General features: G+C 38.0%; 1 protein-coding gene across 7 annotated transcripts in view; it reads right to left on the reverse strand.

Moving 5' to 3' along the window:
* Positions 1-26,627, reverse strand: part of Ate1 (arginyltransferase 1) — a 144,496-nt gene that overhangs the window by 51,952 nt on the left and 65,917 nt on the right. For 6 of the 7 annotated variants that reach the window (XM_077105282.1, XM_077105281.1, XM_077105278.1 and 3 more), the window contains one exon: positions 20,364-20,463. In XM_077105282.1, the coding sequence (XP_076961397.1) occupies positions 20,364-20,463 (100 nt within the window). Of the gene's footprint in view, positions 1-15,555; positions 15,667-20,363; positions 20,464-26,627 lie in introns of those variants that run through there. The other variant, XM_077105284.1, reaches the window with a different exon arrangement.

Below are 26,627 nucleotides of genomic sequence, written 5' to 3' on the forward strand. Positions count from 1 at the left end.
GGAGTGTAACCCAGTCACGTGTAAGGTTGGTCTCCCATAATCACTGATATATGTACATACATGGGTTAGTGTGCATGCCTGTGGAACCTCCTAGAAGGAATAAATATGCTCTGCATCCAAATCTTCATCTCTCAACACCATTATCCAATAAAAAGAGCCAGGACTGCCTGGAGAAGTGGAGGGTTCTAGGGCTGAGGCAGGGAAAATACAACCTAGGCTATCTTGTAGCACCAGAAGGTAAGAAGTGTTCAGACAACAAAAGGACAAGCATGGCAGAAAGACACAGCCATCATGGGCAAAGCTGAAGTAATTTGAGCAAATAAATAGCCCCATATTGGACTATAACCCAAAGTGTATGAGAAATACCATGCATCCATACCAACATAACACAAATGACTGAATGAAGAAATGGAGACAGGAACAATCCTACTTATATAAGAATTATATTAAACATATGCTAGAAAGTCTCCCCTCTAAGAGGTGGAGCTAATCCCCCGAGCTTTTAGTGTGAGCCAGACTGAATGATTTTCTTTCAAAGAAAAGAATATGGAAAGGGGACAACGGTAACCTGGTGGTGGAAAAACCTGGTGTGGATACAATCTTTCAGAGGAACACCACCAGCTGTATCACAGACTACCACTGACAGGATGCCACAAGAAGGGTGCTTCATCTCTAAGATACTGTTTCCCAAAGCCCATAAATGGTAGTCGAGACATGAGACAGACAACCCCATACTGGAGGACAATCCACAGAAGATCTGGCCAGTATACTATCAAGACTGTCAACTTCAAAAAACAAAACAAAGGGGAGGAAGGGAAGGGAGCGGGCAGGGGGTTAGAGAAGATGGTGGACATCATTACCCTAAGTACATGTATGAAGACACAAATGGTGTGACTCTACTTTATGTAAAATCAGAGAAATGAAAAATTGTGCTCTATATGTATACTATGAATTATAGTGCATTCTGCTGTCATGTATTACAAATTAGAATAATTTTTTTAAAGTACATTCTAAAATAGCATTAAAATATATAAACCAGTTTAAAAAAATCAAAACAAAAAAAATATTGAGAAACTGTCACAGACCAAAGGAGACCGGGGAAACAGGACAACTAAAAATGATGTGGTACCTTTACTTGGATGCTGGACAGAGACAGGACATTAATGAAAAAGCTGGTGAAATCTGAATGAGTCTGGAATATAGTTAACAGACGTGTACCAATATATTTCTCAGATTTTGACAAATGTATTATAAGATAATGCCAGAAGCAGCTGAAATTCTCTGTACTATCTAACTTTTCTGTTATTCCAAATAAAGTTATTTTAAATAATTCAACTGCACTGTCTTATCAAAGTATCAAATTAAAATAACTTTTATATCAATAAATTAAGAAATGTCATATGGGTTGGCCTAAGACTCCTGGATTCTTATGCATGCTTTATGATGGCTTCCCCTGGTCCTGATATGAGGCCATGAGAAGAGCACCTCGGCCCTACTGGACTGTTACCAAAAGGTCATAAAGCACTGAAAAGCTGACTACCACACACACTGCAACCCAGTAAGGAAACCAGAGGCTCACAGCACCCACAGGATCTGCAAAACAGAGAGAAGACAATAAAAAGTACAAGAAAAATAATATTAACAAAAAAATGGGCAGATCCTCACTCTCCTAAGACTCCCTCTACATATTTACGATTCCCGGGCTAATCAAGGTGGTCACACACTCTTCTCACCTCAAAATGCAGAGAAGTACAGCCAGTTAGTGTAAATAAATTATATATTTCTGATTTTTGTATTTTATTATTTTAGTCCCTAAGAAAATTATTAAAGAACAAAAACTTTGGATTAGGACTATGGCTCAGTGGTAGCACACTTGCCTTGCATGTGTGAGGCACTGGGTTTGATTCTCAGCACCATGCATAAATAAATAAAATAAAGATCTATCAACAATTAAGGGAAAAATATTTTTTTTTAAATAGAAACTTTGTTGAATAATACATGAAAAAAGAAAATGCACATTTTCTAGTGTTCAATTTTCTATGACAGTACCGCTTCTCTTCTTGCTGCTCTTTTACCCTAATTTCCTTTACCAAATCCAAAATTTTGCTCAGCCAAATGTGCATTAAGTGGTACAAGTCCCTAGAAAAATTAACGTTCAAATTAATTAAACGTGGGTTGCTCCAGATTACAAAAGTAATTACTACCTATCCTATAAAATCAACTCCTTATGATCACCCTGGCCTCAGTTTTGAAAGATTTAGGCCAAAATTTGAGATGGCCTCTCCTTGTCTTATAGTCTGAAGGTTGAACACATCTGTGTGACAGCCAATGTTCTATTTTTCTTTTTTTTTTTTTGATGGATATATGAAGGTTTGTTGCTTTATTCTATTTTGCACAAACTTGACAAATCTTAAACATAAAAATAAGTAAAATTATTATTATAAGATAAGTATGTATACCTTATAAATAATTTTAAAAAGGAGAGATAAAATAAGAAAATGCAAATATCATTGATTCTATTTTTCCAAAATTCTCAGTGAAGAAACCCTCAACCTCCATAATGTGCCTCAACACTTTAAAACCTCAAATAATATTTTCTATTATATGCTCAATATCAATTTTAAATCAATATTTTTATGTAGCATTGGTTGCTCCAACACTAAATCTAGCCTAGACACCAGTGGGTCCACCAACTATTCTTCTGAATCTTCCTCTGCAATCTTAGACAACATTAAAAAGAGAGGGTGAAATGTCTTACTGTGTGGTAAAGATGGAAAACTACTCTCAGTGAGGGGTCTTCTCACTTACTGTTTCTACAGAATAACCTGCAAGCTCCTTCCCCGTCATCCTTCACCACAACCTTGGGCAAGTAAGTGGATGACTTCCCATGTATGTACTGAGTACCCACAGGACGGGAAATGGCCACAAGGGCTAGCTGCCACCTAGCAAATCCATGCTGCCGGCTGACCATGCTGTTAGGGTGGCTCTCTGGGGTAAAGAAACAAAGACATTCCCTCAGGTGATCCCTGTGGGTAGCCTGTGCTCTTGAGGAAAGGGAGCCTACACAACAGGCAGCCCACAGGAAGTGTGGGGCCAGGGCCTCAGTGACTCCACGCTGCACAAAGGCCTCGTGATGAGAAACCACACCTCAAGACCTGGCAGGCAGGTGAGACAAGAGCTGTCCATGTCTCCTCTGCAGCAGGAGGCCCTTGTCTTTTTCATCTGCTGTCCGCTCCCCTACCCTCTTCTGCTCTCTCATCTTGGCATCTTTTGATTCACAGACCCCTTTGAAAACCAGATGAAAGAAACCCATGGATTCCATCCTCGAGATAAATATGCTTGTGTACAAAAGTTTGCCTACAATTTCAAACTCTGGGACCCATGTTTCTGAAGCCCTCTCTGACTGCGTTTTGCTTACTGCTTCTCTGGGTGGCTCTGTATGAATACCTCCACTAACTACGATCCTCCCAGTCTCAATCCAACCCTCCTTAAAAGAGGACCTCTGGCTTGCTCACCCATTTGTCAATGGGCAAAGCTGTAACACTGAGCCCTGCCTGATACTAATCCACCCTGAACTGGCTGTCTTGGGTCAGATACCCACCCCTAGCCAAGTCTACAGTGGGTAAGATGGCAGGGTCACACGGAAGGTGACCTCAACTCAAAGGCACATTTTCTTTAGTAGGGTCTCTAGGAACAGCAAGTTCCCTCAGAAAAGAAGAGGGGGCACAGCAGGCATCTGAGTGAACAGGACACTTCCCTGTTTAGGGAAAATACAACAAGAAAAAAACTTGAGGATTACTGCAAATCACTACCTGGGTCACAGATTAATTGTAAACACACACACCCCAGCAGAATGACAGGAGGGAAGCAAAAAAACGTTTAAAAGTAGGGCAAGATGGAATACTGGAATCTCCAATTCTATTTTAAGAGAAGAACTGGTGGCATGGAAGGGAGCACATCTGGGAGGACACTGGAAGGAGAGGAGGCTGGGACAGCCTGGGAAGGTCCTGCCGCAGTGGGCAAGACACACTGCTTCTCCGCTTTCTTTCCCAACTACCTGCTGCATACCCAACACAGGTAGCTACCTGAAGCCACTTCCCGTCAGCTAATGCCACTTGCTTAGACAACAGGCACCTGAAAGTGCTAAGCATGAAAAAACATCACAAGTGCCCTACTTTCATAACAGGAAGGTGAAGACTGAAGAAACACAACACACCCAGAGACCCAAGCTGTGGGAGCATGCTCGTGGGGTGAAAAAATTAGTTTTCATTCTAATAATAACAACGAAGTAGAATACTAAATAGTAGTTCCCCCTCAGCCCTGCTGTCAGTTCCCAAGGTTTTGTTACCTATGGTCAGCCACAATCCAAAAATATTAAATGGAAAATTCTAGAAATAATTCATAAATTTTAAATTGTGCATCACTTGAGTACTGTGAAGAAATCTTGTGCCATCCCACTCCATTCTGCTCAGGACCCAAATCATTCCTTTTTCCCAGCCTATCCATGTTTTTTGCTCTAGAGCTACTATGTAGAAGACTCTTAGGAGATTGTCCCAGTGGTCCCCAAGCATAAGAGTAGTGATTCAGGCAATTCAAATATACCAAAGAAAAGCATCCAGTGCTTCCTATACATGAACAAGTGAAAGTTTACTAAAATATTCTGAGGGCGCCCATATTTATATACTTTTTATTATAGTACATTGTCATAATTGTTCCATTTTGTAATTACTGTTGTTAAGCTTTTACTGTACCTAATTTATCATGTGAAACAGGTATGGGAACATATTATATAGGGTTTGGAACTATCTGCAGTTTGGGGTATCCACTGAGGTCTTGGGACAAATGCTGCATGGACAGGGGAACTACTGTACCCCCAAAAGAATAAACTAAAATGCATATGTGCTTCTAACAGTTTCTTTAGTGTTAGCCACAGTGGATCTAAGCTTATGAACATAAGACAGGCCAAACATCTCTGCCTCGTTAAAGCTGAACATGATCGACTTAGGCGAGTGACACTGTAAATGTGACTCAGAATTCTCTGCACAGACCGATACTCTGTACAGTGCCCTCTGTACTAAAGAAGATGAGCTGAATTTAGCTGCTTGGATGGAAAGTCATCCAACTCACTTATTATCATGCTGACAAATTTCTTTTACTACTTACAATGACAAGGAAAAAAATGACTTATTGTTTGCCAAAATTCAGACCCCACCACACACGGGAGAACAGGAAAAAGAAAACACCTTGGTAATTTTTTTATTCGTTTTTGCTGTTGCTTCTTTTAAAAGACCTCAAGATTCGTTAGGCAGAGCTCATTGCACAGAAACATTACTTACCTTTAGGTTGACACGGAGGTCACACATAAGGCCCCCCGCAAAAAAAATTTAAGGTAGTCCTAGGGTCTTCCATGAGTTTATGGCTGCACAGGGTCATGAAATAGAACAAGAAACCTCTCTCTCGTGTGCCATACAGGACGATTTATTTCAAGCTTGTTATGGTGAAACCCAAATTAATCTTTCTATAAGTTCCTTTTTGACAGCAAGAGTCAAATTACCCAAGGTAACTGCACAACTGTATAGTCCTACGGACTTCAATGGCAAGTCAGTAACGCTATTATAGGGGTCTCGCATGTGACCTTAGGCCAAATAACTGACATTTGGGGCGAGATAATTTCTTGTTTTGAGAGGACATTCTGTGTATTATAGAATGGTCAGAGTATTCTTGGCCCCCAATCACTAGGTGTCAACAGCACATGCCCCTCCACCACCCTGGGGAGGCAGAGTGAAACTGCTCCCTTGAGAGAACCACTATTTCAGAGCAAGTAGGAAGAGCCAGAGTGTGTTCTTATCCATTTTACCTCACTGCCCTGCCACGGCTGATATGTTAGATCGTGAAACAACGTGATTTTGCTAAAATGGTGATTCGATTACAAGTATATATTACATGACCATTCAAAATGTACTCAGTATTCTTGGGAGGGGGAACATACACACACACACACACAGTGTGAGTGTATATACATATGTGTGTATATATATGTATGTATATATACACACACACACACACATGTATATATAGAGAGAGTATACTAGCAGGTTTTTCAAGGATTTCATTTAATTAAATAGTACTAAGTTTTGAATGCATCCCCTCCAGAATCCATGTGGAAGCTTAAGTCTGCACTGTGTTGGCCTTTAGAGACGTGGTTATCATGAGGGCTCCACTATTTGTTGCCTTATAAAAGGGCTGAAGAAAACCAGCTTAGGTTCCTCTTATTCTCCCATCAGTGAAGAGACAGCATTGTCCCTTTCTCCATATAAGATGACACTCAAGGCACCATCCTGAAAGCTGAGGGAACCAGCCCTCACCAGACACACAACCACCAGTGCTTTGACCTTGGACTTCCCAGCCTCCAAAACCAGGGGAACTAAATTGCTGCTCTTTTAAAATTACCCATTCTCAAGTATAGCAGTAGAGACAGACTAAGAAATATTTCTAAATTAACCTATTTAAAAATAATTCTTTAATTCAAATTATGCCACCTATACAAAATTCAAATTCCATTTATGCTATATACAATATAGGATTGTTGCTTCAGAATTACAAATGTTCTGTATTAATTGTTTGCAATGCCTGAGAAGAATCTGAAGAAAAATGAAAAGGGGCAAGAGTATCTCCACTGTTCATTTATCTGACAATCCAACCACAAAGTTTCTCACCCTCTTTAAGTAAACTATCTTTGATTAACACTGCCAAAATTATAAAAAGACATTCTGTAGAAATGCCAAACAATACAACTTTATCTGACACAGATACACATTTTCCTCCAGTCAGAACCAAATGATTCATCATCCTCATCTCTAGTTCACCCACGCATTCACTGAACATTTACCATAAAGTGAGAGTTGCTCCTAGGAGGAGTATGGAGCTCATGCCGTCTCTCAGACGCGCTCAGGGAGAATAAGCACCTCTAACAGTGCAGTAAGCATTGGTGCACCAGAATCACAGACAGGGCTCAGGAAGGACTCAACCAAGAAGAACCTGGGAGGGAAAAAGGGAGTAAAGGATCGAGGAGAACCCAGCAGTTGGCTGAAGGGGGGCAGCAGGCTACACAAAGCCGCCAAGACGCCAGTCAGAGTCCACAGGTAGATTCCTCCAACAGCGCTGAGGACGGCTCCAATCCCAGGGCTTGAATACAAAGTGACGGAGGGACAAAACCTTATAAAACCTTATACATCCAAAATTAAGAACCAGAGCTCTAACTTACCTTTCAAAAACAATTTGAGCCAGGCAGGGTGGCACATGTCTGTCATCCCAGTGGCTCAGGAAGCTGATGCTTTTGTCCTGAATCTTTTGTCCTGACTGGAGGAAAATATGTATTTAAAACCAGCCTCAGCAACTTAGGGAGGTCCTAAGCACCTTAGTGAGACCCTGTCTCAAAATAAAATAAAATATAAAAAGAGCTGGGGATGTGGCTCAGAGGTTAATTGCCTCTGAGTTCAATTCGCAGTACCAAAAAAAAAAATTTTTTTTTTTATTCTTGGGGGAAGTTAACATTAAAGATAACGAATAGCTAAACTTCAGTATAGTTAGTCCAACATGTAAGGTTCTGACAAACACATCAGCATCTGAAAATAAAGCTACACTTCTCTGACTTCCATAGCATTTTTACAGTAAACCTAAAGACACTCCCAAAGAAAGCAATTTATAGCAGTGAGTTCCTACAGAACAGGAAGGCTCTACACACCCAAAACGTGGCATCTGGAGCAGGCTGTCACCTCAGAGCATGGATATAGCTGTGTGTGGAGGAAAAAGGAATTTTATTCTTTATTTCTAAATGAACGCCTAGATTTTATCCAAAGACCCACTTTATTTGAAGCATAGCCCACTATATTATGATGAGAGAAAGATCCCCTAGTAAATAAGACCAAAAGCCTAGAGACACATTTAAAGAATTTTATTTATTTATTGTTTAACAAGAAGACCCATAGACATGTAAGAGTTGAATTCATTCTCCTCACTTGAGAAGAAACAGATAAAACCACAATTTGTTTCAGATCAAAAAAGTTAGAAAATGATTTAAAAGATAATAGATACATATAATCACCATTTTTAAATCAAAAAGATACAAAATGATTTAGAATGACAATTAGCAACTAAATAAGTGGAGTAAGTGAAATTGTTCTGTAGAGAGACACTGATATCTGAACTTAAACTGGTAATTGAAAATGACCACAGGACATTGTAACTAACTAACTTACTTATTAGCATTAAGTCAACATTTCTGTTTTAGTCTAAATATTAATGCAACTGTACTGATGAAGGGAATAATTTATTATTACATAATAGGTTCATTTTCATTAATCTGAAAATCACATTATCACTTAAAAGATGAATGAAGTATTTAGAGTAGGGATGTGATGATAAATTATCAAACACCATTCCCCAGGATGGACTGCATTCCTGTCCCTTATGCCAAATGAAAAGAGCTTCAAAACACAATTACAAAGGTAACAGTACTCATTTGAAGCAGCGCTGTTAACATTTTAGTGTGTATCCTTCGTGTACACACACACACACACACACACACACATACCCGCGCACGAGCATGCACACATGCATATTTTAGACACACGTGAAATCATAATGCTGTTGCAGTTTGTTTTTGTCACCTAGCAATATAATGAACATTTCCAAATCAATTAATACCATCACTGTCACTCCTTGTGGGGTGAAGAGGTAGTTGTTTTTTGTTTTTGTTTTTGTTTTCTGAGATGGGGTCTTACTATGTGACAAAGGCTGGCCCCTCACTCCTGGGTTCAAGGGATCCTCCCACCTCAGCCTCCCAAGCAGCTAGGGCTACAGGCCTACCACACCCAGAGGAGAAGGTTTTCTTAAAGGGGGGATTCAGAAGCCAGAAACCATGAAGGAAAAGGATTAATAAATCATGCTACATAAAAACTTAATACTTCTGTATAACTAAACAAATACACATACCATAAACAATGATGTAAGGCAAGTAACCAAAGTGGTACACAAGGGACAGATGCACTTGATATCACTATTAATGCATGAAAAGCCCTGTGCTTATTTTAATCCTTCTCTCAACTGAATTTCCACAGATATTGTCCTTTTAATTAAAAAGGTGCTTGCAATTTGTTGTTTAAAGTTACCTGGAGGAATCTACAATGACTGATCTGCAAACCCTTCAGTCCTTAAATGAAACATTCACCATACAACAGTCTGGCAAGGTATCGTTCTACAGGGAGAAACCTAAAGTTAATTAATAATTTGCTCATTTAATGGAATTGGTGCTAAGTAGGACGACAGGAAAGCTGAAATATCTCACTATAACACAAACATGATGACACTGAAATAATCCAATTAAAATGATGTGTGTGTGGCAGTGCCCTCAGAGGCTACAATTATTCACCCGGGGAAAAACAATCAGTTTTGACCCCAGCTCACACTCTACATAAACAACAATTTCAAATACATTGTTAAAGAGGTAAAACTGCAAAATTCCTAGAAGAAAATATAGAAAAAAAATGTCCACAGCTATAGCATAGGCAAAAAATTTCTTGATAAAAACATGGAAGTATCAATCATAAAGGGGAAAAAATTGACAAAAGGGATAGCATTAAAAAGAGTACTTTCTGCTCATCAGAACAATTAAGGAATTGAAAAGGCAGGCAGTGTGTGGAAGAAGGCCTCTGTAAAATATTTATCCAACAAAGGACTCTCTACCAGAAGTAAAAAGAACTACAAGCAACTAGGACAAGCAGCTCCATAGCTAAATGGGCACAAGACCTGCACAAGATGCTTGACAAAGGCCAACAAAAAGGCACCCGACACTGTCTAGCAGCAGCAAAATGCAAATTAAGACCATATGCACACACTCTTCAGGATGAGAAGCTAAGCTACCAAGGGAGTATAAATTAGTACAAGCACTTTCTAAAAAATCATGGGCACCTGAAGTTGAACATACCCGTACCCTGTGATCTGGCAATCTGTACCTAGGTCAATCAGAAATGGACACCCACACAAACCATGTAAACAATGTCCACAGCTGCACTTACAGCGGCCAAGCCTAGAGAGAGCTCATCCACAGTAGAACACGCACAGGAAAGGCAGTGCATTCATTCAACACAACAGTATAGTCAACCAAACAAACCAGCTATGGCCACCCACTACCACAAAGACAAATCTCACCAATATAATGTTGAATAAACAAGCCAGTAACAAAATAATGAGTGTTTCCACTTATGTAAAGCATAAAAACAGACAAAACTACTCCAGTGTTCCAAGTCAGAATGGTGGTTATCTTTGGGGTGGAAAAGTAATCAAGGAGCTTGAGGGGGTTGGGAGGGGAGCTGAGCTGGTCATGGTGTTTCCTGGTCCATGTGGCTGCACAGGTGTATTCGTTTGGTGAAAATATAGCAAGTTTTATACTTTTGTGTACTTTTCTTCACATATATATATATGCGTGTGTGTGTGTGTATAACTCCAATAACAAATTTACTTTTAAAAAATTATAGGTAGATAGCAAAGAGAAGAAATCACAGAAAATATAAAGTATATTACTGAAATGAGACTTTTACATTTTTTGTAAGTTCAAAATTTGATTAGCATCACTTGCTCTGTGTGTAATACTCACTAATTCCCCTCAATTCCACAGATAGATGTCTGCTTCCGTATGCAATGCATGCCAAAAAACCCGCTGAACACTTGCCTGTTAATTTGCTGGGCACTGGGGACAGTGATAGATGAGACATGGTTTGCTCAAGGACAACAAGCAACATGTCTGAGCATCTTCTTTTGCCTCGGCAGCCAGCATGATGCTTTTTTACAGAGCAGGCCCTCCATAACCACTGCCTCCATAACCACTGTTGACCTACAAGCTAGACCCCAGGAGCTACAAATAAGGCATTCACAAATGAGAGGAATTCACAGAAGCAGAATGATTTGCTGTGGCTTTAGCATGCACGGAGCAAAACGGATGGGAAGGTGTGGAAGAGATTCAGAGTCACCTCCTGGGAGAAGTGAGGCACGAGGTGGTCCAGAAGGGAACAGACAGGCACATGCCAGGATAAGTCAAAGTCATCTGATGCAACAGACGGCACAGGGCTGGGGGCAGGGCGGGGGGAGGAGTTCACATAAAATAGTGGCTGGCCTCCAGAGAATGGGCCATGTAAAGGAAAAAAGCAAATTTCCTTCCTTAGATCAGGGTAGAGCTCAGACATTAATATTCTTCAAAAGCTCCACAGATGATTAGTAGTTTTCAAAGGTTGAGAATTATACACTACCCCAAACTTTCTATTTCATTTTGGAGCGATAAGGAAAAAGATAAAGAGAAATGTGGCACATGATTAAATGTATTTATTCCACAGTTAAATTTACCTTTAATTAATACACCAAGCATTTCAGGACACTCCAAAGTTAAAAGTTTTATTTATACACACACACACACACACACACACACACACACACACACGTATACATACATATATATGCATACATATACATATATACATAAATATATACTTCTCATAAATCTGGATAAATTATACCATTTTTCTGAATTACAACTCTTATTTTTAAATTCTCCTTACTATTGCTAAAATTAAAATGTCAGTTAATGCACACCCTGGGCAGGTTAACCATCTTGAGTTTCAATTTTCCATCTGTAATGAGAAGCTTAGGACAGATGACCCTTAACGAGCAGCTTTTGACTCTGATGTGACATAACTGCACATGTAACAATTTCAGAAACAAGAATTTGTGATGAGTACCAGAATTCTTTAATTTCCCACTGCCTCTAGGAGGTATTAAAAATCCCTTACTAAAATTATTCTGTGGTAATTTTTTTTACTGACTATGTCGAATCCACTGGACATTTGACATCAAAAAAACAGATGCTGAATCAAAAGAATCCAGTATTCTGCTCTGAGCTGTGGTAACTGATGAGATCATCTGTATTCCTTTCAGGCCAGCAGTAGCAAGTCATGACCACGTGTACCCATGTGCATCCCTCTGCACGGCTAGAGTGTAGCAAAATCACACTTACTAGTTCGTTTGGTCAGGAAACTGAAAAGCTTGGAAGTTTCAGGGTTCCAATAATCATGATTTTGCAAATGCAGCTCTGTTAACTCCAACTTTTAAATTTTTTTGGTAGATGCTCTTATGACAGTAATGCCAAGTACCTCCTCTTGAGCAAAGTCCTACAGAACTCTGGGTGCTGTTTGACCACACTCAAACTGAGGTATTCGGCATAAGAATGATTAATCACAGATGAATTAGTCTTTTGTTTCAGAGCCCTTTCTGATGTTTCCACTATCTAATGTCTGGCCATGCCATGATACCAAAGCAGACTGCCTGAAATCACTGTTTACTTTGGCCTGCATACAAGTCTGGATAAAGAACTCCATCAAAACGCCTCTTTCAGCTCACAGCCTATCCTTTCAGCAGCATTCTGAGAGATAATATGAAGAAGAACTTTTTAAAATTACTCATTTTTAAAAAATTACAGCATTTCTATGTGCTCTTTCTTTTTTTTTTTAAAGAGAGAGAGAGAAAATTTTATATTTATTTTTTAGTTTTCGGCGGACACAACATCTGTTTGTATGTGGTGCTGAGGATCGAACCCAGGTCGCACGCCTGCCAGGTGAGTGCGCTACCGCTTGAGCCACATCCCCACAGCCCCTCATTTTTTAAAATAATCAAATAGTTTTTAAGTGTATGAGCAGGGGTCAAAGAAAGCTAGTCTAATTATCAAAATCTAAGCTTTACATGCAAATAGCAAACATTTGGAAAGCATAGGAAACCCCATTTAAAAAAAAAAAAAGCTTGAACAAACTAAACAAGTTAAAAAAAAAAAAAAGCTATTTGCTAGCATGAACAGAAAAGGAAAAAGAAAAAAAGGCCTATATATAAATCTTGAGATATGAAACTAACTAAATATGAGACTTTTTAAAGAACAGTACATCAAAGATAAAATGACAGGAAACTAAAATAAAATCAGATTAATAAATACAAATATCACTATGCACAAAATTAAAACCTGATCAAAGGCCAAAAGGACTCATTTTTTTAAAGATTCCTTTTTTTCCCTGCAATATCTCGGTTACAAAGATAATATATAAAGACAGAAACATGTTTAAACCAATGGAACCATTAAAAAAGAAAACTTTATGTAAATATATGTAAACTAACATCTCTGTTAAAAAAAATGCTGGCTCTTGGGCAGAATGAACAGTAAATTATTCAGATGCTCACCCTCTGTATTGGAAATGAGAAGGGAGGAGCACTTCTTCAATTAACTTGCTCTAAGTTAATTCATCTCCTTCCAGTGAGGGGCTCACACAAAGACACACAACTCTGACAAACAAAATGTGTAAAGCTGGTTAGATGGCTTCTGGTAAGGGTTTCCAAGCAAGCATGCAAGCAAATAAAAAAACAACACATGTCAGTGAGGAAATGGAAAAACTGAAATCCCTACACACTACTGGCAGAAATGTGAAATGATAGAGAAAAGTATGGTTCCATATAGTCCAACAATTCCACTTCTGGGTATATATCCAAAAGAATTCAAAGCCAGGTCTTGAACAGATTATTATACACCCAGGTTCATAGCAGCAGTACTCACAATAGTCAGAGAGCAAGGGGCAACCCAGGTGCCCAAAATGGATGAATGGTTAGACAAAAGGTGGAATATATACACAACGTAGTATTATTTATCCTTAAAAAGGAAAAATATTCTGACACATGCTATAACATGGATAACCTTGAGAACACTAGCTAAATGAATAAGCCAGTAACAAAAATACAAACTGTATTATTCCATTTATATGAGGCACCAAGAGTAGTCTTAGGCGCTGTGGAGAGGAAGACATGGGAGTTACTACTTGATGGGTACAGGGTTTTGGTTTTGCAAGATGAAGATTCCCAGAGGTGGGGGTGAGGTGGTTGCATAGCAATGTGAATGTACTTAATGCCTCTGAGTGGTGCACAAAAAAGCAAGTGAGGGTGGTTAAGAGTTGTCATATTTTAAATAACAACCAAAAAATAGGAAAGCATATTGTATCCTGATTCAAGTCACTACCAATGGCCTGAGATGCCTGAATAGGCAGCAACCACCTCAGAAGTGTGTGAAAGCATACCAAGAGGATGAGACACAAGTAGAAAGAGCTCCTCCAATGAGAATCTCTGACACTGAAAATATCATTTCCACTCATTTCAGCCAGTTCCTGACTCCCCAAACCAACAGTAAATTGTGCCAAAATATCACCAGGTACATTCAAATGGCCACAATTGCCTTAATAGTGATTATGCACAATGACAACACAACCTGTCAAAACACTCTCTTTTTACTGATGACTGTTCACTGGTTCTCATGAAACTCTTCTGTAACTATCCTATGCCTGACCTCTAAGACTATGGTCACAGACAACATATCTGACTATGAAATGTTTACATAAATCAACTTTTATTTCAAATGCACACATATTTATATACATATACATGGAACAATGAATCAAAAGAATTCCATAAAAACATTTTAGGGAATATGATGCACAAGAATATAACTGCTATACACCAATTAAAAACAAATAGATAAATAAAGACAAGGAAGACCAGTGGAGAAGAGGAAGGGAAAGACAGGGAGATAGGAGGGGAGGGGAAAAGGCAGCACTGGGGCCTGAAATAAGACAAATGCAATTTCATACATGTATAATTATGACAAAATGAACCCAGCTATTATGTACAGTTATAGCGCAACAATAAAAACATAAAAAGGAATGCAACTTATAAACAAGCAAACTATGAGTACTTACAAGAATTTACTGTAGCACATGCTGTTCATGGAACTCTGAAGATGACCACATGATAATTCCCGTCTTGCAATAATCATCATTAACAAGGCAAGAAAAATCAAACCTGTCTACAGGTTCAGATGTCTGCAGGCCCAAGTCAGGGTATTATATGCAATGCCTTATAAAATGGATTCTCATGAACCAAAGGAGCTCATCTCTAGACATGACTACACATGGAAATTAAGTGATGCCCAAACTCTCACTTTGACCATCAGAAACTGCTTAGGTCAGTTTGGCCCCAGTCAGGATAGGAGCCTGCACAGCTCGACACAAGATAAAGGTGATTTCCACACCTATGCCACACATTTCATCATCCACTGCTGGGTAACAAACCACTCAAGACTCAGTGGCTTCAAACAATAATTTAATATTCCTCCTGATTCTGGAGGGGTTTCTCTGTTGGTGTCTGGGTTCCATCATGCAATGAGTTAGTTAGAAACTTGGCTGGACTGAAACATCCACAATGGCCTCTGGTATCATAGGCAGCCTCTCTTTAGCAGGGTAGCTAGACCTTTCACCTTATGGCTGGCTCCAAAGACAGATTAGGGACAGATGCCGGTCTCTTAAGCCCACAGTCTAGAAATCCCAGATAGTTGCTTTCATGATATCCACTAATCAGTCAGTGCAAGGCACCAGGCCAGTCCTATCCAGGGTGAGGGTCCTTGGGCTGAGCTGGGTGTAGCAGCATTCACATACAGGAGAGGGGGTAAGAGGAAGTGATGGCAGACACTTTTGGGAGCCCTCTCCCAAAGGACTGTCTTCTCTAAACACATGGACCCATCACTTCAGCTAATTACTGAAGAACAGAGAGAGGGTATAAATACTGTGATTTATTTTACATGAGATAACAGTATAGACTGTAACTTACTAAGTCCAAAGCTACATAAGAAAATCCAAACGAAACTTTAATCTAGTTTCATGTACAACTCAGTGTCATATGGTACTACCTTCATGCACTGTACTGTAAATACCTCCAGCCCTCCATAGGCCATTAGGGAGGAAACCAAATCTAGACTCAACAGCTGTCCGGCACGTACCAGGCACCTAACAGACTATTCCTTCTTAGTTATCAAAAGTGTCCCTATTAAAAAATACAGATTTCTTTTTTCCTTAATATCAGACAGAAAACATTTGTAGATTTTTCCATGTAAATTTCAAAATGTGGCAGAAATATGCTACTGCTAATACTTTAAACAGTTATATGCTAAAAAAAATAGTTTTAACTATACTGTAGATACATGCTAAATTTATCTTGAAAATCAGAGATTTAGGGGCTGGGATTGTGGCTCAGCGGTAGAGTACTCACCTAGAACATGTGAGGCCCTGGGTTCGATTCTCAGCACCACATAAAAATAAAATAAAGATATTGTGTCCAACTACAACTAAAAAATAAATATTTAAAAAAGAAAATGAGAGATTTCATAATCGTGTGCAATAAATTTCCTGAGTTCTTTTGTTGTTGGTGGTAGTCTCTTATTCTAGACCTTCAACTTGCAATGAGAAATACTCATGCTTAGACCAACACTTGTCTTACAATTTTGGATGGTTCATTTTCTAACTGAAAAGACCTATTTTAATAAGCAGATATGGGGGCTGGGATGTGGCTCAAGCAGTAGCATGCTCGCCTGGCATGCGTGCGGCCTGGGTTCGATCCTTAGCACCACATACAAAGATGTTGTGTCTGCCGAAAACTAAAAAATAAGTATTAAAAATTAAAAAAAAAAAAAAGCAGATATTTTCTTCTTTCGGAACTGATAATTCTCATTTGTTCAAAATATTTTTTAAAATCCTTAAGTGAAGCAAAAATATCCCTCAGTTACCTAAGATTACTTAAGTCTAATCATAATGCAATGAAAACAACTTTTAAAAACAATCTAAAAATCAACATCAAAATGTTTTTAAGGACCCAGAAGTGTTCAAAAACAATAATTCCAGGAAAATGATGGCTTTACAAAATTTAGTGTTAAAAGTTTCTATCATCTCACAAATATCTACCAAAAAAAAAAAAAAAACCTAACACTACTACAAAATTTAAAAATCATCTCTCCCAAGAAGATAAAATATGAATACAATACACTGGAAAAATTAAATACTGCTTGGATGGCTTATTTGAGTCCCAAAGAGTCTTTCCACTGTGGGCTAGAACCTAGTTTTATAGATTTTGATAGTGTTTCCAAATTCCAAACAGATACTGATTTGAAAGACTGGGAAATGAGAGAGTAGAGTCCCTGAAAACCTAAGTTATTCTTAAATTCTTTCCATGGTCTTCATACTTTTTACTCACTATTATGGATATCTTAAAGATTATCTAACAAGTAAGAAACACTAGGTTTAGTAGTATTTACAAAGAACTCTGACGAATATTAAAACACTGGAAAGTGCCAGTGCACCTTATTAGGCAGGCACTATTTCCAATAACCTAATGTGCAGATCTTTTAGCAAGTTAGTAGCACTATACAGAATCACAAATTGAAATTGCCAGTTCGTGTACTTACTTTGTTTCCAAAGCTTATTACTTCTTGGAACATAACTCATGTACTTTGTATATAAACTTGCTAACACTGATTATGTTTTCATGGCTAATTACATTGTTGACAACAGACCCCACAACCACCACCACCACAGACACAACCCACACGAGAAACATCCACAGCAAGACCCACTGACCCAATGATGGTGACTGCTCCTGCCAGACTGAACAGCACAGAAGGCATTTTTAAAATCCTTAATTTAAACAGAGATATGAACTGACTTCAATTTCCCAGAGTTCTTCTTAGGAAGATTAGAGAACATAAAACATTTAATCTGGGCCACAGCCAAAAAATCTTGAGTTCAACATCTTCATGAAGAAAAATAAGATGGACATCATTATCCTAAGTACATGTATAAAGTCACGAATGGTGTGAATCTACTTTGTATACACCCAGAGACATGAAAAATGGTGCTCTATATGTGTAATGTGAATTGAATTGCATTCTGCCATCATATATAACAAAATAGAATTTTTTAAAAAGCCAAATTTATAGAAAGAAAGAACAAAATGATAATACTAGTGGCTGGGGGGTGGTTAAAATCGAGTGTTGTTCAAAGTGTAAAAACTTTCAGTTAGATAGAAGGAATAAGTCCAAAATACCTATTGCAGAACATGAAGATTGTAACTACAAACAATGCATTATATACTTGAAAATTACTAAGACAGCAGATTATGTTTACCACAAAGAAGAATGTGAAGTAAAGCACATGTTTTTTAGCTTGATTTAACCATTTCACAATGTACACATACTTCGAAGCATCATGTTGTAAAATATAAATATATGTGATTTTATTTGTAAATTAAAATATAAATTCAGGAAAAAAATAAAGAAAAAGGGATGATGAAATTAGATTAACTTCCACTAGTGACAAGTAAGAGTGTGTGTGTGTGTGTGTATAAAGAAATGAATTAAAATACAGAGTAATTTAGAATTTAGTTAGACAAAAGGAAAGTACAAGAGAAAGGCTCTAACACTAAATACATAAACTAGGAATTTAACACTGTGACATTAAAAATGAAGGCTAAGAGATGAAGTCCCTGAGTCTGGTATAAATACTTATGTTTAATGGGTCATGTGCAAGTACTCCTTGAAGGAGAGCAGCCAGAGCTTTCCCTGAGGCTTGTAAAAGTATTAAAATATAGGAATATTTGAGTTTTCTCCCCTGAACTAAGTTAGATTTGGTACTGTAACAAGGATAGTAAGCTAAGAGAAAATACTAATAAAATTAGTAGCAAGTACTTGGGGGCAAACAGAAATATAGTCATGTTTTTCCTTCTGCACAGAACATTTGTTTAAGCCTATCAAGTAAAACAATAATCAGGTATACAGATCATTTTTGAAGACTACCAAATCCAAAAGCTATCTACCTACAATGTATGCTTAAATATGAGCTCAAGAGAGAACTCCCAAATACCTGTGGGACACCTTGATCAGACTACTACAGTGGACTGTCAAAACCCAGCAAAGTTCAATGCTCTATGTTCATCCTTCTCTCAAAGCCAGTCTTACTTTTAGAATCCATAATTTCTGAAAATGGAACCATCAGCCACTTGGTACTCAGCCACTTGGTACTTAACCTCAAATCTTTAAAACCATGATCATGTGAACAATCACTAAGTTATATGAATTATTCCTTTGAAGAATCGGGGGCGGGGGCAGGGAATTTAAGAGATATATCAACCAAATATAATGTATGTCCTTTGTTTGAGTCCTAAACCAAACAAATTTACTGTGAAAAGCATTATGAAACAACTAAGGAAACATGAACATTGATAAGGGAAATACGAACATTGATGACATTTGGAAACATTGTTAATACTTTTTAGGTGTGATGGTGAGATTGCAGTTGTTTTCAAAGCACCCTTACAATTTAGAAATAAATACACACTAAAATATTTACAAATGAAAGGATCTCTTTGATTTGGTCCAGAAGAATTCATAAGAAGGTAGAGATGAGGATGGGATAAAGGAACAATGAAAAAATGTGTGAATAATTGCTGAAGCCAAATAATGGGCACACAGGGGCTCCAGGATACTTTTATTTATTTCAGCATGTTTTTAAAATTCTTATGATTTAAAAAATCATATTTCTGCATGTTTATATATTTTATATTTACAATTTATATATTTTATTTATACAGTTCTCTGACGTGTGACCCATCAAGACTCCCAGTTGCCTGTGTTCCTTGGACCACATTTCAGGGTCCTTCCTACTCCTCATTACTCTCCCTCCTATGAGTACACCACAGGCACTGTTCCTGGCTCCTTCATGCTTCTCCATCATACCTTCCCTCTTTTTTTTTTTTTTGGTGGTGATGGTGCTGGGGATTGAACCCAGGGCTTTATGTATGCTGCATGCGAGGCAAGCACTCTACCAACTGAGCTATAGTGTCAGCCCAAACCTTCCCTCGTCTTGAGCCCTTCCTTTTCTCCTCTTCCATACCTTGTGGAGCAAAACCCCACATCCTCCCAGGCCACTCACCCACCAATGCAAGACCTGGTTTTATGTTAAATGCCCCCAGCTCCACCTAGACTACAAGTTCTAGGTGGAAGATTCATGCGTGCATCTTCCTGCACCTGCAGAGCTAATAACACCAACTGTGCTGGTGGTAGTGATGGTGGTCATGGCGGGTGGAGGAAGAATCTGCTCCCCACACTGCTCAATCCTCCACTAGTACGAAGCAAACATCAAAGAGTTTCACTAACAAGAATCATAAAACCCTTTTTTAAAGGAAATTCTGAAATATGCTTAAATCTCATAATGGATTATAAAGTAAGAGCAGTAGAAACTGTGGTTCTCATTATAGAAAGTTTACTTTTTGAAGCAGCAAAGAGATTTACTTATTAACCCATTCATCCCTCCTTCAAAGCTCCAAATCCTGTGCCTTGAAATAAAAATTTTATTAAAGATTCATTTTTATATAATGAAAACAGACACACATACACAAATCAACTTTACCTTATATTTCATCTTGGGACATGAATGTATGTAAAAACCCATATAATAGTAGCAGAGTTGAGATGTTTTCTCCTGAAGTTGCCTAGTAAAAGCAATTTCTCTGCCAAAAGAAAAAGATGAAGATACAGTTAACTTTAGCTTAAATTTTCAAAACAAAAACAATGATATAATATGATAATATTTTTAAAAATCTGATATTTATAATAAAAAATCTAAGTCTTGAAAGAAAAATAATTTTCAAAACACTCTAAGATAATTTTTTATTAAAGAGATACCCTATAATCCTCTAAAATTATTTTAAGCAAATATACTTAAGTTCAGGTTTCACTCTTCATTAGGCAAAACAGTTGATGCAAAATTCAAGAAGCATAAAATTAAACTGATCTACAGTGTCACATTATTCATTATGCTGGAATTCTCAAAGAATATGAGCTTAGCAGGTTAAAGATAGTTAAATAGAGCAAATTTGAGAGCATTCAAAAGCTAATAAGTTTCAGAAAGAATAACTACTATTATGCCCATTTACCTGCAAACATATTCAGCTGTATGAGACATATAACTCATTCCCGTATCTACATGCAAATCTGATACATGTTTTCCCTAAACAAGAGAGGGAAATACTATGCTCTCATACCATGTTTCCTCTGTTTGTTGGCATAGGCAAGGGCTGCCTCAACAAAGAAGTTGCCATGGTGTTCGCTGCAATGCCTTGGCGTGGCATGGTTATAATTTAAATCCAGAAAGATCTTGGCACAGAATTTTCACCCTACTTGCCCAGCTAAATGACTTGTTGTATCTGAGAGTTTTAAGTAAAACCTAAATACATTTCTAATGCATGTTTCTACATTTGTTTCTTGAAGGCTTTCATTCTTTTGTTCACTTTTGGAATCAGTGGATGCTTGAAATTTAGAAGAAATATAATATTTAATGGAATATTCTATGTATTTTTAGTTCAAATTTAAATCTTTGAAAGACTGTTACCTCCCCAAATTCAAAATATTTCTAAATCCAAGCCAAATAAGCACAGTAAATCTTAATATTCCTAAAACTAATACGCTTTCAAGATTCAACCCAGAAAATATATGGATACAAGCAAATATGAAACCACCCAACCCCTTGAAAGGTACTCCTTTACTTGGTTCTGCTCATCTCAGTTCAGTGCATCACTATGCCCCCAAATCTATGAGTCATTCATAACCGTTCTTTTTCTCTCTTCCCTATGCCCAATCCATCAGTAAATCATGTGGATTCTGTCTTCAAATATACCGATTCTGGCCACCTCTTATCACCTGCATCTCAGATATTCTAGTCAAAGCCACCATTTATGTCTCCTCTGCATAACTACAAGTAGCACCCCAATTGGCTTTTCTGTTTCTACTCTTGACTCTCCAGTATCTCCAGAGCCAAATAATCTTTTAGAGTACTAAATCAGATCAGGAAGCCCTTGTCTATCTTATTCATGTCTATGAAGGGTGCCAAGACACACAGATTAGATTCTGTGCAAGTAAACATGTTAAATGTATTGGTTGCATCACTAAACTTCATCTTCTTAAAACATAGAGTAATGCCAAGCTCATGATCTTCAATTCAAATACTTTAACATCTGCAGTTAAAGTTATATAAAAATCTACAAGTATAGAACTCTATATTGACTATAGGATTGCTTAAGAAACTGGAAAACTACCCAAACAGCTTCTACCAAAATGTGTTAAAATCAGTAATACAATTGGCAATGTGGAACCTACTCTCCAATTGTGCTCTATGTTAGTCTCCTCTTCTACAGACTCAGCTACTCCCTTCAAGAGCACCAAGGTATCACAGGGCTACAATGCAGAGGCAGTCTCCCCACTGTTCCTCTGCTTCCTCGCAGCTCTATAGTTCTAGGCTTGGTGAGAGACACACCAAGCAGCAGACAGAACTCCTTCCAATCTTGCTGGAAATGATGACTATGTCGAATGCACCAGGATAGTTAAATATCTCTCAGTTTACTGAGCCATGAATATTTCATCAATAGGCCAGGATTTATTATGTGGGATTAAATATTATTGTTAATATCCATCTGAGAGGTCTGGAAAAATTCACAAATATGCATTGTAAAGTGATAGATATAAGAATTAAAACAAAAAAGAAAATGGCAATTATTTAAAAGTAAATAATTCTGATATAAATAAAATACATTCTTTATAAAATAAATACAAGCTTCAAAAGTTATATAAATTTCTAAAGTTTAAAATGTAAATAACTAATTCAAGTGAAATCCAAATGAGCTATGAATATCTTTATTATATTATACAAAACAAATGCAATTACACAAGAAAAATAAAAGATTAGTAAAGATCAGTTATAAATATTGTATAATTGTGAATTTGTTATAAATTGGTATTAAGAGAAAAGCCAGATTGGAAATACTTGATGGAGAACTTTTTTATTTTGTGAACCACTGAAACATATGCAAATATAAAAATCAATTCTTTTTTTTTTTTTTTAATCAAATTGCTGCCAGGCGTGGTGGCACACACCTGTAATCCTAGCGGTTTGGGAGGCTGAGGCAGGAGGATTGCGAATTCAAAGTCATCCTCAGCAATGGCAAGGCGCTAAGCAACTCAGTGAGACCCTAAATAAGTCTCAGTGAGTCTCTAAATAAAATGCAAAATAGGGCTGGAGATGTGGCTCAGTGGTTGAGTGCCCCTGAATTCAATCCCCAGTAGTGCTCCCCACCCCCCGCAAAAAAAATCATACTGCTTAGACAAAAAACAAACAAAACCCAAAACCAACAGACAAGTACTATATGATGTATACTGAATTGGATCCATAACACAACTTAACAATGAGACAAGAGGGTAGGGGGAAATGCTGGAACCCAACTCAGAGAGTCAGCATTCAGGTGAAACAAAGACTAGTGATTTATTAGAAGTCAGAAGAAGAAAAGCAGAAATGGACCACACCAGCACCCAAGGTGTGGCTACATGGTAGGAAGGGGAAGCTCCCTTCTGGAGAGCTGAAATAAGGGATCATAAAAAATTGCAGAAGCACAGACTACACTGCAGGACAGGTATGCAGCTGGAACAGAAAGGAGATCAGATGCAACCCACAGAGACTGTGTGGTTGAACAGCACCCTGCACCTGACCTGCAAGCACTGCCCTGTGATCTCTGCAAGCACTGGGAAGGGGAACCATCCTAAAAGCTATCTGCACAGATCAGAAGTCCCTGTTCCTTTTCTCTTTCTCTTTTATTTCTCTCTCTCTCTCTCTTTTTTTTTTTAATCTCCGAGACCCATTGACCACCTTTTCATTTAAATTCACTTCGTCAGCAGGTGCCCAAACCAAAAGTTATCGTAGGTCAGGGGTGAGACTGGCTCGAACGCACTAGGAGCTCTAAACTGAGACTGCCTGACAGCAGGCCCTTTGAAATTGGCACTCTAGAACCACACAGGACACACCAGCTGCAGTCTGGCATAACTTCATCTGTCCAGATTTCATGCACCAGGAGTCAAGTTGGAACTTTTGGAGCCACATCTGTGAGCCATATCTATGGTGCTGGCAGGTAGGGCAAGGCACGTACTGCTAGCCCCTGGGCCACACAAAGCCTCATTCCTGGCAGGGAAAGATGAGGCAGCAGGGCTGCAGATGCTCAGGGAGGTTCCCCAGGCCTTCCTAAGAACTTGAAGGTATCCAGAAGCAACACAGAACATCAGAGTCACAGAGATTCACACCAGATGGGCAGGTGGAGAGGCTCTAGGCAGCTTTTGAAGCAGAAGGCTGAGTTTCACAAGCGAAGAAGTAAACACTCAGCACTCTAACCCAGCCTGCAGACAGCAGTATGGTCGCTAGCTCTAAGCCCAGAGACACTCACAGGTCATGCGGTCAAGACTTGGGCATCTACCATACCCCTGACACCTGGTGTAATCCAAAGATGGAAGGCCCAATAAGAAATTCCTTTATCTCAAATACCTCAGAAAGGATTAATTTTAGACTCTTCAATATTTACTTTTTTTTCATTTTACTGGAATTATCTTCTGGTAATAGGTAGATCCCCCCATTATTTGACACTAAATACTGTAATCAAATTTTATGTATTTTTTTCTTTAGTGTTGTAATGTGTTAACTGGAATCCTTTTCTCTATTATTATTTTCACTTTTATACTCTCTCCCTCTCTTTTTTCTCTCCTAGGTTTTTCTTATTCAACTGCCCGTACCTCTCCCTTCCCTGTGTTTATTTTTATTTTTTTTAATTTTTGTTATTGGGGATTGAACAGTAAGCTGATGCTTCCCCTCAAACCCATCCCACTAAGATGTAATTCAATTCAAAGTGAAGAAAGGTATATTGTTTCCAGTTGTGTTATTAAAAGTACTATATGTGTGTGGGGGTTGATGCTGGGATAGAACCCAGAGGTGCTCTACCACTGAACGACACCCTCTGCTCTTATTTTTTGAGACAGGGGCTCGCCAAGTTGCCAAGGCTGGCCTTGACCTTGTGATCCTCCTGTCACAGCCTCCAAGTCACTGGGATAACAGATGTGCAACATCATGCCCAGCTTTGTATTTTTTTTTAAATGTTATATATATGTTTGGATTTATTGCTGTAATTTGAAATTGATTTATTCCTTCTTTGTTTTCTTCCTCTTTTCTACATCCTTTATCTCTCTTTTTACTCACACCAATTTTCTTTTCTCTCATCCCCTGCCTTTTTTTTTTTAAGTGATGGCATGTCACTTTTGGGGCTAAATCTTTTTTTTTTATTATTATTTTTATTTTTTTTAGTTGTAGTTGGACACAATACCTTTATTTATTTATTTATTTTTATGTGGTGCTGAGGATGGAACTCAGTGCCTCGCACGTGCTAGGAGCGTACTTGAGTGCTGAGCCCCAGCCCCAATCCTCTGCTATTCATTTTTAATGTGGTATCTGAATTTAGTTGTTCTTTGTCTTTCTCTTTTCTACACTCTTTCCCTCTCTTTTGTTCTCTCCCTAATTTTCCTTTTTTTGCCTCTTCCCTCCTCCACTTGCTATCATTTTTCCTTTTCTACATCTTTTCCTTTGTCTTTTACTTTCATGTCCTTTTTAGCTTAATACCACCTTTCTTTCTTTAAAACTAACTTTCCAGGGGCTGGGGCTGCATGCAGTTCAGTGATAGAGCATTTACCTAGCATATGTGAGACACTGGGTTCAATGCCCAGAATCACATAAAAACAAATTAAATAAAACTAACTTTCCAGGCTAATATATGGTGTTAAATTCTTTCCATTTCTGGACTAGTGGAGATGTAGGGAAATTTTTAAATTTAAGTTTTTATGCTTGTTAGAATATGGTTTGCTCTCAAGAAGCAACAGGTACAGGACTGATGATGCAGCACCATGAACAGGCTGAGTGGGTGCTTTCACACAGAGATGGACCCCTGGCACAGAAGACAAAGTATAACAGAAAGCACTTCACTAAACAGACCCTCGCATAACAGTGGAATAGATCCACTCTAGAAGACGGACCAATCTCAGTACAGAAACAGAGAAAAAATAACTCAAAAAGTTGGCTACTAGAATTATCAATTAGTTTTTAAAATCTAAAAAATAAACTAAGGGATAAAAATAAAGGATATGAAAGAGCATTTCAATAAAGAGATATTCTTAAAAAAATAGTGCAAAAAATTCTATCTTCAGATGGCAAAAGACAAAAAGTAATAAGAAACTGTCATCACAATATACAAGAATTCTGGGACAACATTAAGAAAGTTAACTTAAGGCTTATAGGTATTAAAGGAGAGAAACAGAAAAATGACACTGACAATAGAAAATCTTCCAAACCTGGGAAATGAGATGAACATTCAGATATTGGAGGCATTTAGAACCTCAAATAGACAAAACCAAAAAATAGTCTGAGACACATTATAGTTAAAATGAAGAAAAAAAAAAAAAACAAGAACAAAGAAAGAATTTTTAAAGCTGCAAGAGAGAAACTCCAAACCAATCAGACTCTCACAACCCAATCATGTCTCCTCTGAACCTTCTTGCATTGCCTCACAAGTAAGCTTCTGGGGCACACCTCACATCCAAACCATATCAACTTATAAATCAAATTCAACAACATATCAAAAATATCATACATCATGATCAAGGTGGTTTCATCCCACGGATTCTAGGATTGTTCAATATTCACAAATTGATAAATGTAATACACCCATAAGTAGAACTGAGGTAAGAAACCACATGATGATCTCAATAGATGGAGAAAAAGCCTTGGACAAAAATTAACACCTCTTCATGATAAAAG

Source organism: Callospermophilus lateralis, chromosome 15 (genome assembly GCF_048772815.1).
Source record: "Callospermophilus lateralis isolate mCalLat2 chromosome 15, mCalLat2.hap1, whole genome shotgun sequence".
NCBI classification, from domain to species: Eukaryota; Metazoa; Chordata; class Mammalia; order Rodentia; family Sciuridae; genus Callospermophilus; species Callospermophilus lateralis.